General features: G+C 34.6%; 1 protein-coding gene across 1 annotated transcript in view; it reads left to right on the top strand.

Moving 5' to 3' along the window:
* Positions 1–1,637: 1,637 nt before the first annotated feature.
* The window catches only part of Lipk (lipase family member K), a 30,558-nt gene continuing 18,741 nt past the window's right edge, over positions 1,638–13,454 (top strand). Inside the window, exons 1-2 of the mRNA XM_042689482.1 lie at positions 1,638–1,830; positions 12,562–12,674. Coding sequence (XP_042545416.1) covers positions 12,573–12,674 — 102 coding nt within the window. The 5' untranslated portion in view covers positions 1,638–1,830; positions 12,562–12,572. The remainder of the gene's footprint in view (positions 1,831–12,561; positions 12,675–13,454) is intronic.

The following is a 13,454-nucleotide window of genomic DNA, read 5'->3' as shown; positions in this document are numbered from 1 at the left end:
AATAATGCATGTCCAGGAATTTTAAATTCATGTATTGAAAAATTCTCTAAATTATATATAAATTATATCTATCTATCTATCTATCTATCTATCTATCTATCTATCTATCTATCTATCTATCTACCTATCGTGCTTGCTTTGGTCAAAACCACATGTAACAGATCAACCAATAAGGTGGGCTTGTTGTTAAAACTTTACGAATTTGTTTTATTATTGGAATTGTTCCATTTAATATCTTTGAATTGCATTTGATTAACAGCTTTTGAAACTATAATAGTGAAAAGTCAGATAACAGGGACTATTCTATTGCCAACACATGAATCATCTCTAGTCATGTTTTTCTTTTAGAAACTCAAAATATCACATGAGTAGAGCATAGTACTTTGTAAATAAAATTGTATGTTCAAATATAGAAATGTGAAACTTCCTATAAGTTAAATAAATCTATAAATAAATATGAAACTACCAAAACTATCATAGTAATTGAAGCAAAAGTACCTCCAACAACCGTCTCCAAACTAGCTCTAATGTACTTCCCAATATAAGCCAAAGAAATAAAATATGTAATCTGTCCTATTCCATTAAGTCCTAGTCCTAGCAACTTAACTAAAAGAAATGTTGGGAGCTAAATGTGCTTGTAGCCCTCTGTTAGAATCCTATTGTATATACACAAGTCTAACCTAATGATTAAAGTTCAAGAATGCATTAAGGAATAGTCTTCATCTAAAGATAAATTTCAAAAATGTAAAATGATAGCTTTGGAATCATTTTAGAAGGTTGCTTTAGCTTAATCAAACTAGCCAGAGAAAAAGTTTCCATAACTGAATACAGAATTCTAAATATTTCTAAGATTCTTTTCAGTTTCTCTAATAGCAGTTCTCTACCCAGTACAGACACCAAAACTGGGTGTTTTAAAAGTGCACGGATTGAAGAGTACACCTATTTGTTGTTATTCAAGTTCTGTTTGGTTACTAAATGGTTGTGGGCTTTGTTTTTTCATGTCAGTTGTAGGGCTTGAACTCCAAGCCTGGGTGCTTTCCCTGAAGCTGTTTATGCTCAAGGCTAGCACTCTACCACTTGAGCCACAATACCATTTTTTGAGTGATTTATTGGTGATAAAAAGTCTCTTGGAGACTTTACTGCCAGGGCTGGCTTTGAATAGTGATCCTCAGATCTCAGCCTCTTGAATAGCTAGGATTACAGGTGTAAGCCACCAGTGCCTGGCAGTTGCTTGTTTTTTAATGTTCTTTTTGTCCTTTTTAGTTGTTTCCTTAGCTATCTGTAGACTTTAGGGGATATGCACTGTAGGAACAAGACAAAATTCTGTATAATGCATGCTGTGTTTTCTGCCAGTTCTTGTACTTTATTTACATATCAGTATAAGAACCCAAAAACAATAATGAGGAACCTAACATTGAGGTATTGCAATAGAATGGACAAGGAATTGCAGAGATGCTTTGCTTACATGATGAACATTATTGCAGCCACATGGGGTGTGAGTCTATATTGTGCTAAGAAGCTCTCGTTCATCTATTCATTGAGGCACAGAGCTGGAGGAGTGGCTTGGCAGGCAGAAGCATTTTAATTCCATTATCACTCTTTTCTTCATCACTGGCTCAGAACTCACCCAACAAGAGTCTCTCCTTAGCATCCACGATATTCAAAGCCATGATTCATGTGCCTCCAGTTGTGAAATTTCTGATTGCAACACTCTCTGAGATGTTTAGAACTGTGCATGTTTCACTGATAGACACCTCTGGAAGAAAGGAGCTGGGTCAGTCCGAAGCTCTCTCAGAACTTGAAGGCAGACCTTCAGAGAAGTGAGATCTGGTAATAATGATTGCTCTATTGAAGGGAGGGTTGGTCATGGCGAACCACAAAGACATGGGAAATCTTTGGAGTTAAAGAACTTTAAATGTTCACCGGGAAGCTTGAGTTTAAAATCTTCCAAGTTAAGCAAGTGATTGAAAGGCTATGGAATCATTCAGGAGTGTGAGTTTATGTTGCAAAGTTTTCTAGACATTTTGGTATGTTTTCCTTTTATAAAGCTGTAGCATTTAGAAAGTAGGTATCACTTTATCTAAATCTCTACAATAGAACATATTACAGTGTATACCAGGGGAAAACTAGCCATAGATAATTTTATGGCTAATTTTATGGATCTTTCCTTGGGATTGTGCATGTAGAGATTCAGGAAATAATGTTTAGGTGATATTTTAATTATTAAATTATCCAATTTAATTGTACAATAATAAAATGGTTGGATAATAACAATAAAATATCAGACTAAGTTAATTATTTACTATCTTTCAGAGTCTGTTTTGGAAGTCTCTAAAAAGTATTTATTTTTTTCAGTTATTTTTTCATTTTTGAATTTGATTTCAATCTCCCTACTCTTAGTTATAGCTGATACTCTACCATTTGAGTCAGGCCGCTAGTTCTAGCTTTTGGTTGATCAGTTGAAGATGAGTTTCAAAGATTTGTCTGCCTAGGCTGTCTTTAATTTGAAATCCTCAGATCTCAATCTCCTGATAGCTAGGATTATTAGCATGAGCTACTGGCGCCAGGGTAGAAATTTTGTTTTTAAATCTCTTTATTGTTTTCTTCCTATGATCTTGAACATGAATATTATTTATTAAGGTTAGAATCATTGACATGCTAGTGTGGGGCTCAATGATTGGTTAAAAAATGCTTGGCCTTCCTCCTTGGAAATTATCAACACCCTTCTAATAATTTCTGAAGGACACATCATTTTGAGTGACAAGTGACAAGCTGATTCTCAATAATGTAGATGATATTTAAAAGTTACATGTTCCTCTCACCTTGTATTTGCAGACTTGAGTTGAAAGCTATTTGTAGAATGAGGGCGAATCAAAGTGATAGGGTAATACTCTCCCAAACATAGGCAGCTCAAGCAATTGTTTTTTAGTTTTATATGTGAAGGCCAAGTAGGTGTGGATTTTGTTTTTATAAACCCTTCTTTATTTTCTGTTTAAAATTAAGAAAGCTGTTTTGCCAGACATTCTCCATCCATGAAATAAATCAGATAGAAATAGAGGAAAAAGTTATTTTTTCCACAGCTCTTTCTCGGTTACTTATATTTCCTTTGATAATTTACCATTTCAAAGCAATTATCTTTGACAGCCTATTGTGCAAGGTAAAACAAGTGTCTTGCCCTTTGTGTGATAGAAAACATGGAATATTTACTCTTTAGTTGTTTACTATTCATTTTTTGTTTCATTGGACATTGTATTACTCATTCATTCATCCTAAAGTCCTTTTTATCTTAACTTGTGCTACTCTACCCAGAGGATTAGATCACAGAGGGACTGACCTCTGACCTAAAAGAAGATCCCACCAAATCTGTCTGGTCTTCCTTCCTTCAGTGTAAAGATGTGATCCTGGATATCCTCTTGTATAGAGTTTGACTCATTCTCTTGTAAATAGTATCCTCAGTCTTTCTGACTCACTCAGTCTTTTGCTTTATGGGCTAGGGAAACAGAGTACCAATTCAGAAAGAGTTTCTCACTAACCTAATTATTAATAGAGCAAAATATGAGTTTCTGTTTTTGAATAGAAGGTTAATAATACCAGTTTTGTGAGACACCTAGGAAGGGAAAAATAGTATTTAAGTTTTGTAAATGTCCAGTGGGTTTCATTTTGAAAATAACATGCAAATAAAAGTAAATACGGCAGACGCTAAAATGTGCGAAATGATCTAGCTACTTGTATCACTGTCAAAAATCTGTTAACTAGGCAGAAATGATTAATTGACTATTATAGGATGGCAATACTAATAGCTGGAAACTGCAATGTAACAAAATAAAAATGCAGCCATTAAGGAAAAACACATAAACTCTAAGTAAACTAAGGTATAAGTTATATAAAATATATAAACCCTAAGTAAATTAAGAAGAAACACATTTCTAGTAATTAATATAATCATTCTAATTTTGGATTGATAGGTCTAGTTTTTTTACAGACATACTCTTTTTAGCTCTTATTTTTCATACATGAAATTTTAATAATAAATGCAACTAGTTCTTAAAAATTACTTTTCCTTTTTATGTAAGAAAACTTGGCAGAGTTTTATTAAGTAAACAAGCAGACAAGCCGACAAACAGACATAAAAGGAAAATAAACAGAAGGCTAGGGGCACACTCTAGGAGAGTATGGGAAGTCTTATAGGGATATAGAGACAGAGAGAGAAACACACACATACACACACACAAATGCACACGTACACACACACACACACACACACACACACTCACATGCAGAGACAGACCCAGGAAGAAACAGAGAGACAGACACACATACAAGGAGACACACAGAGACACTATTTTTGCTTTTTGAACCACAAATAAATGATAGAAACCTTTGTAAGTGATTACTCATTTTAGATCTACAAAAGGAACTCTTTTGTCATAATTTTAATAAAGATAAATTTCATAATAAATTATAATCCTGGAAATTTACATAATTTTGTAATAAATCCTACAGAACAATAATTTAATACCTAAAATCATTCAGTGAAAAAATATCACCTTATTCAACTGAACTCCTTTACTTAATGAAATTTTATGTCTTTTCTTGTTCTCTTTACATTCACATACTTATTCTACTTTTTTCTATAGGTGTTTGAGGTATTACTAGAAATATAGAGCTATTGTAATGTATTTGTATGCTTGTACATTTCTTATGGATGAATAGATCCTTGTCTGTGACTAAAAAGTGCATATGCATTGAAATTAATTTTTATTTCCTGAGACTATAAAGTTCCATTTTCTTTCATTTTAAGTGACTTTTTACTTTAATTTTATAAAATTAGTCAATGAATTACAGGCAATAAAATTTAATGTATAATGATTGGGCATTTAAAAGTAAAATTTTATTAGCAATGACTCTCCTGATGTTGTTACTGGTTTGTAACTCATGTTCAAGGGTGATTGTTTATTGACATAATAGGAAAAAATTATCATTAACCTTTTCCATATTTTGAGTAGATATAAATGCTGAGAAGCTATGCTTGTGAATTGCCTTTCAATTATTTGAACTCATTCCAGAGCTTTCTATTATGAATAACATAGTTATGAATCAAGAACTATTTTTGTGCTGGGCACAGTTGTATATGCTTATAATCCTAGCTATTCTTGAATATCTGATTTTGAGATCAAGATCAGTATATCCAACATACTCCACCACAAAGCAAATACTTCCATTACTGTACATTCATAGGATCTGTTTTCAACATACAAGAAGGAAATACAGAATATTGTTTCCTTTGGGGTCTAGTTTCTATTCCTCAGTGTGTTTGTAAGATTTATCCATACCATTGAGTATGTCAATAAGTAATATTCCATTACATAAATATAATGCAATCATATATCCATTCTTCTGTTGTTAAATGTCTGTATTATCTCCAGTAATGTATTATTTCATTAAGCTGGTATCTGACCATAGAGCTTCTAAAAAAAGTTTTCTGTTTTCTGTGTTTTCTTTTTTCTAATTTGACTTTCCTAAAAATAACATTAAGGCCATTGCTTAGGCAATTTCAAATAGACATGTCTTTCTAATTTACAGGAAAAAGGCTTTTCAATATGTTCCAATAGCAATCCAATTCAATAAGTCTTTTAATAGAAACAACACAAGATAACTTTTTATGTTGAGAATAAAACATTTCTGTGGATCAATGGGTATTCTCAGAGAAGGACTGAAGATAGAGCACTCATGATATCAAAACTGCACCTGCAGAAAGACTAAGGTAGTAAAAGATCTTTGTGGTAATGATGGTTAAGGATGGCATTTTGTGAACAGCATTCCTCACAAAAATCTGGAGACAGTCTGAATACTCTGCCTGCAGTCATCATTTCTAGCAGTGGACTTTAAAGTACCAACCACTCAACAGTAGCTAAGATTTAAAGGTCCTTTATTAAGACAAGGAAGGAGCATGACCCAAAATAGAGAATGTTGTTTGGTAACTCCTGTGCCCAGAGTCCTTGAAGACTGGCTGGAGGGTATGCACTGGATGTAGCAAACATCAGAAAAGGTTTGCTTGATCATAAAACCAAACTACTAGGATATAAAACAAGATGAGAAAGATATCACTTCTGTTTTTGTTGTTGCTGTTGTTCTGATGATCTAGACCATAGTTTGTCCAAATAGACTCTGGCCTAGTGATAGCCATGAACTCACACTCTATGAGGTGAGTGTGAATACCACCCTTATAAAGGACTTGCCCTTTGATTCTCCTCCTGTGACAAACTATCCAAAAGACAGAGGAAAAGAGAAAACGAAGGTGAACCTTGAGGAGAGAAGGAAAGTTAAAACCAAGGAATTCTTATCAACCATGTGTCAGCTAGTTCATGAAGTGGTTTGCTCCTAACAATATGAATTGTGAAGGAAGAGATAAAGATTTGTATGCCACTCTTGGCTATGCACCATAGGCAGAAAAGTGACTTTGGTTTACCAAAGAATTTTACATTTTCTTTGCCAGCTTTTACTTACTTGCTAGAGGATCTCATGTGCAAGCTCTGGAGTGAGAATGAGACGTGTGACTCCCACTGTTAGGGCTGGAAGGTTGTAGAATTTCGTCACTCATCATAAGGGGCATGGCCAACATACTCACAATAAAGGACAGGTTGCTAAGAGAAAAGATGAAAAAAATGTACGTACTTGATTGAAGTGTTATGTGACATGAGAGTTTGGGAAATGAATCCCTTGAAATTCAGGGAAAATTCCGTTTGTATGAGAGAACTCAATGAAAAGTGAACATTTGTATAGAAACAAGACTGGATACAAGGATATAGTGTGATGTTAATAGATTTAGGACAAAAACCCAACAGGGGTTGTCTGTTCATATTCTTCTTGGACTGTCTATGTAGCTTCCCTTCCTCGAGCTATAATGTAGATGTGCTCTGAATGATAAATGAGAAGGAGAGACTGACTTGTTCTAGCTTACTTCACGGGGTAAGTATCCTGGTTCCTATGACTTCCCTTAGGAAAGAAGAATTTTGTATTTTGTAACTTGCTTCCAGGCAGAATAAGGGCAAGAAATAGAAAATCAGGGGGAGGTGAGACATGGTTTGCTTGAGTGTACTGCTAAAACCTTCCAAGCACTTTTAGTCTGAAATATGCAGCACTCTAGAGCTTTACATTTTGAGGTATTAACTTCAGCACCCCAAATCTGTACATTATTGAAAGAAAGGTAAAAATTTTAATGATGAAAACCTGGGTTCACATACAGAAACATGCACACTCTGTACATGGTATATATTTTACATGGCATGTATTTTATTGCCTTCACTTTCAATACTTGATAGCCAAAATGTGCTGCTCATTGAGAGCATGTGGTTGGAATTCACTTTTTTTGTATAGTCTGACAAGTCCTGTCCTTTAATTTTCAATTATTACTACTATCAATCTAGTTCAGTATCTCATCCTTAATACCAGTGTCATTTGATACCCTGCTTTTGGCTTGTTTTCTTTCCTCTGTTCTCTGCACAGCTGAAGAAGTGATGTTATCTTATCTGCAGAATGAAAATAAGCTGAAAGCATTGTGGTCATAGTTTTCTGCCATTATCTCACTAGAAAATATAGAGAAATACATAGCTCAAGTGTTTTCTATGCCTACTGATACCTTGTGTACCAAAAGCTAAGCATACGACATTCTAAATATAGGCAGAAAATAAATGGCTGTTGTTGTTATTAAATAGCCCACAGATCAGTTAGAGAGCCAAATATAACATACCTGAAAGAATCACTAAATAGTAGAGATGCTATAGCTATATATATATATATATATATATATATATATATATATATATATATATATATGTCTTTGTTAAGAGCCAGGAATCATCAGATATTTTATAGATATAGATATTATGTGCCATCTTATTTGTCACATCATTCGTATAATCATATGCTAAACCTTATAGGTAGGTGGTATTATTTCAGTGACATAGATAAAGAAACTAAGTGTCAGGAAATTAAATGGACTTCCAAAGTCACACAACTAATAATAACAATGAGAGCCCGCACTTGTCGACAATGCAGTGATAGATTTGGGAAATGTAGAGCTGTGGTCACTGGTCAGTCAGTTCTGCTCTCTGAGGGTGAGGATCTGAAAGCTCTGAAAGACAGAGCCCAAATTCAAACTTAAAATCTATCAGAAAGCAGTTCTCATTAGCTTCTTGACAAGTGAGTGAATTCAGATTCATTACAGAGCCATCTGTAGACACTGCCTTTATGTTTGTCAAACCAAAGTATCTGTGCCTGCCTAGTCTGTTCAATTCTCCCTTTCATAAGTGAGCACTCTAGAGAATTAGAATGTGGGTTAATCATGAATGCTTCCTGAGCATAGTCATAAGCTCTAATTGCATATCTCATTGATAAATCTTGTCATAGGAAAATGAAACACAGGCAATCAAAAATCGTTATAATTTCCGGTCATGTTTCATTGAGCAATAAGTGTCACTGCTTTCCTCATCAATGTCTGTGTGTCAGAGGCATTTCTTCTGAGAACTGCCTACATATGAGCTATCTGTATTTGATCTAAAATATATATATAAATTCAGTATGAAAACAAAGATGCAGCAAGACAATATTCTTTTGACAGTTGCACAGTTCACCCTGGCTATCATAGTTCCAGGTAAAAAAATAGTGATTATTAGAGAAGGGAGCTCTCTGAACAATTGTAGAATCTTATAATTTGTCACATTCTTCATATTCTGTTTTTCCATATAAATTCAGATATGTTCGTACAGGGTCTCCATTATGGAGGGATGTGCCTGAAGAAACTTTTGAAAATTGGTTCTGATTTGGGGTTACTCCTCTTTTTTCCCCTAAAATGTCCTTTATGTTTAGTTGGTTTCACTTAAATAATAAATGATAAGGCCAATAAAACTTGAAAACAGAATAAACAAAATTAACAACTGGATATTAACACTTTCCTAAGCCTTACCTGTGACATTGTAAGTCTCACATGTGTAACTTTTATATACACAAGTGTAGTGAATGATATAGATGCTTATGCACACATGTGTGTATGCATATATGTGTTCTAGCACATTTTCATATAAGACCTTTGAACAAATATCCCTAGGAGTCTATTTTGCAGTGAAGCAGTATGAATTCTGTTTCAGAGTGATAAAGCCATATAACTCATTACAGAGTATATCTATGATAATCTATATTGGCTCAGTTTCGGTACAGAGGATGGAAATCTCATAATTAAAGATTGATGATCTCTTCATAATATCTACTCTTTTGGAAGTCTATCATCTTTATAGACCTACTGTGAACCAGAAATCCACTGATATAGGACACTGTAGAGGACAACCTTCATCAAGGAGCTGTCATGGAAATAAGTCAAAGAAATAAAAAGGACATCATTAAGAAAGTGGACATCAGTCACCAGACTTTACAGCTATAATAATTATAGTTACTATCGTGACACCCAGATAGGGCCAAGCTGATCATCACAACACTAGAATGAAAAGGAGCTGTTTGGACTGGGCCTACCACTCCTTTAAAAAATGGTACACAGAGGCTCCATTACAGGAAAGATTAAAACAAAGATAGCTGATAGAATCTGTGTTGTGGCTGCAAAAGACAAGCTGCCACAAAGACGACCTTTCTGGGTCACTGCCTAAGACTAGGTTTCAGTTCTTACAAGCAGTATATTGAGCAAGCCAGTGGATACCTTTCTCCCTGCACCATTACGAATTCCCATGGGATCTCCAACTGAACCATTTCAGAAGAGAGCTAATCTGTACTACCGCAAGGACCCTAACTTCACTTGCCAGTGATTGTGACTCAGAAATCTCAAAATAAATTGCTCAGCTAAATACCAGAACATCTAAATAGTCAGTGGCATTTTTAAAGACATTACTATTACCTGACCTTAAGATACAGTACTGATTTAAGGACAATTTTCAAAGCTTATGGTCAGGGAGGAACCCATGAGGAAAGGTTAAAATGAAGTCAAGTGAGAAAAGTATGAAACAATCTGGAATCTATTTGACATAGTAAGATTAAATAAGCTAATCATATACTCACCCATCTATTTATCTGACAAACATTTATAAATACCTCCATGCTAGATCTTGGACAGAGAGGAATGGAAATGAAATAGTTGATCTTCTCAAGGAGTACAATCAGTCCAGTTATTTTTCAAACTTGGAAATGCATAGGAAACACCTGTAAGGACAGTTTAACATATAGATTACTGGACAACTTCTGCTTGTCCTGCCCCAAGATGATTTTCACTCCATTGATCCACTACGGTGTCTAAGAGTTTTCACTGGATTTGAGACTTTGTCCACATTTCTTATTTAACATCATACAAGGGAGTTCTTTTTTGATAAGTCTATATTGTATACAATGTATTCTATTTAGACTCATCTCCTCCAGCATTTTTACACAGGTATATAAAACGTTATAATCAAATATATTCTCCTTCAACCTCACCATTCACCCATTGTATTTAATGATCATTTTGCAGATGTGGTCTACTTATGACAGAAAAACACTCATCCAGCATGTATCTAGAATGCCTTAGTCAATCCATATAGAATGTGCAAACAAACATTTCTTCCAAAGCCAGGCAATCTGAGTTGAGTTTACTTCCACGACTGTTTACCTCCAACAGATTATCTGACCTCTGTAGGAGCCAGTTTCATTTTAAATAATATAAGCTAATATTTTTAAATCATTTGAATTATCTTGAGAACAGAATTAGATATTATATGTCTGACACAAAACTTGGACATAAGAGGTGTTAACATATAGCTATAATAATAGTAAATGTTATGGTTCTATTTTACCAATAATGACCACAATTGAGCTATGTTAATCTATGCTGACATATTAACATACAGTTGCATATTATATATAGAATTTAAATATCATTCATTATGTTAACTGTAGAATATCTCACGTACATTAGTATGTATTGGTATATTTAATCGATAGATATTGTGATTTTGGCAAAGTCCGAGAGAAAACATGAAACAAAATAGTGAAGATCATTATATCAGTATATGAAAAATTCATCCCTTTTCTATAGGGTTAGACTTCCATTTTCCCTTACTGGAAAAGAAATGCATAGATAAGCAGAATAGAGTATATTCACTAACATGATTTCAAGATCTGAATCTTCTAAGACAACAGTACAAAAGATTTTTCTCTCATAATTCTGTGAAGTGATTGGGTTGTTTGCTGTTGACTTTCCCACATTTCTAAGCTCAGGAAGAAATAATCATAATCTATTTCCCCATAATGGCCACAATGCTGCTTCATTTTTATTGTAGCAATAGCTTCTTTCTTACAACAAAGTAATATCTGCAATAACATTAGAAAATATGAAAAAGACTTTAAAATGACTTTATCATTCAAATAGTCTCCATCTAGATGTGATCATAATTTAAATTAGTGTTCAGCCTTTCTATATGATGTTTCCTTTCTTTACAATTTGTTTTGTTGTTGAAAACAAAATGAACACATGATATGCATTCTGCTTTCCCCTTAGAAATACATATTGAGATTCCTTACATATCACACATAATCATAGTAATTCTCTTCTTCCTCATCTATCATATATTGTATAATATTGTATTCTGGAACCTTTAATACACTAAGACATGCTATAAATAAAAAGTTAAGATGTGGTGCTTATATAGACCTTTTTATCCTTTAAACGGATTTCTCAAAATAAAACTATTGAGTGAAAAACATGAATGTGCTTAAATTGTAAGATATGTTAACACATTTCTTTCCATGAAGATGTTGCTTATTGTTTCAGAGAAAATAACAGCAACAAGTTATTCATTGGTTCCAGAGTACTACTTCGTGGTAAAGGATTTGTCTAGGTAGCTTGAGGAAGGTCCTGGGCTCAATACCCAGCATTTTACACACACACACACACACACACACACACACACACACACACACACACACACACACAATTTGAATCTGATGGCTAGTAATAGATTTGTATTTAGCCACTAATATGTCTTTCTCTGAAAACTATGTATGTCTTTCTTTTCCACAGTTGCTTGCTGATCTTTTCCTCCCTCTCTTTCTCTCCTTTTTCTTTCCTTTCTTCCTATCTTTCTTCCTTCTTTCATTAATTTCCTTTTCTTTTTCTGGTCGGTCGTGGGACTTGAACTCTGGGCTTGGGTGCTGTCCCTCAGCTCTTCAGCTCAAGGCCAGCGCTCTACTACTTGAGCCACAGCACCACTTCCGGTTTTCAAGTGGTTTATTGAAGAGTCTCATGGACTTTCCTGCCAGGTCTGGCTTTGAACCGCCATCCTCAGATCTCAGCCTCCTGAGTAGCTAGGATACCAACGGCGCCCGGCTTTCCTTTTCTTAAAAGGTTACCATTTAAGGTTTTTCATGGAATAAATCCTGGATAATTCAGTATATCAGCTGCTAAAGCACAATCTAGAAGTGTATGTTTCTGTTCCTTCCTAAAGCAAGGCTATAAAAAAAATACACAGAATTTCATTTTGTGCAATTTCTCTTCAATGACAAGTACCTTAACCTTTCCTTTCTCAGGCAGACTCCAAATGTGGCAGCTGTTAGCAGCAACATGCTGGATGCTTCTTCTTGGACCTGTATATGGTTATAAGAAAAGAAGTATCACAAATCCTGAAGCTACTATGAATATTGTAAGTCAATGATTGAGGAAAAACCCACAAACAAAGGGAATTATCAAGTTATCATTATTTCAGATACAATTGGTATAACCAGTCTAGTTTTCAACAGTTACCCCTACGATGAAATCTTTGCTTTCTCCCCATTCCTTGGCATGATTAACCTAAGAGTTAAAATATTTGAGCTTAGTTGGAATGACAAATTTTCATTTCCTGGTGTTTTGAGCTGCCATCTAATTATGGATTAATGGAGAGAAGATTATTAAGTTAATGTTAATTATTCCTACAGTGTATTCTTGAGTTAGTTCTTTGATTTTTGTGAGCTATAGTTTTTAGGTTTTGTAACTCAAGCTTTGATATTCCAGCTTATAACCAAAGTGTCCTAAGTAGAAGGAATTTTTCATGTCAGAAAGGGAGTGGAATGGTACTGGGAGTCAGTGGGAAGACAAATGACAAATACCTACTATATGTTTTTGTTTTTGTTTTTTGTCTGTCATGGGGCTTGAACTCTGGGCCTTGGATCTGTCCCTCAGCTCTTCAGCTCAAGGCAAGTGCTCTACCACTTGAGCCACAGTACCACTTCTATGTTTCTGGTGGTTAATTGGAGATAAGAGTCTCATGGACTTTCCTGCCTGGGCTAGCTTTGAACCGCCATCCTCAGATCTCAGCTTCCTGAATAGCTAGGATTATAGGCATGAGCCACTGGTGCCCAGCGTATTATATGTTTTATTTCATAGAATAATTAAAAGGAAAGGAAGGCATTCAGCCCCATGCCATCTGTTTCCAGAATCTGGG

Source organism: Dipodomys spectabilis, unplaced genomic scaffold, assembly GCF_019054845.1.
Source record: "Dipodomys spectabilis isolate Male_0828 unplaced genomic scaffold, ASM1905484v1 ptg000125l, whole genome shotgun sequence".
In the NCBI taxonomy this organism is placed as follows: Eukaryota; Metazoa; Chordata; class Mammalia; order Rodentia; family Heteromyidae; genus Dipodomys; species Dipodomys spectabilis.
The sequence above is the reverse complement of the archived record's forward strand: the minus strand, read 5'-3'. Positions and strand labels throughout refer to the sequence as shown.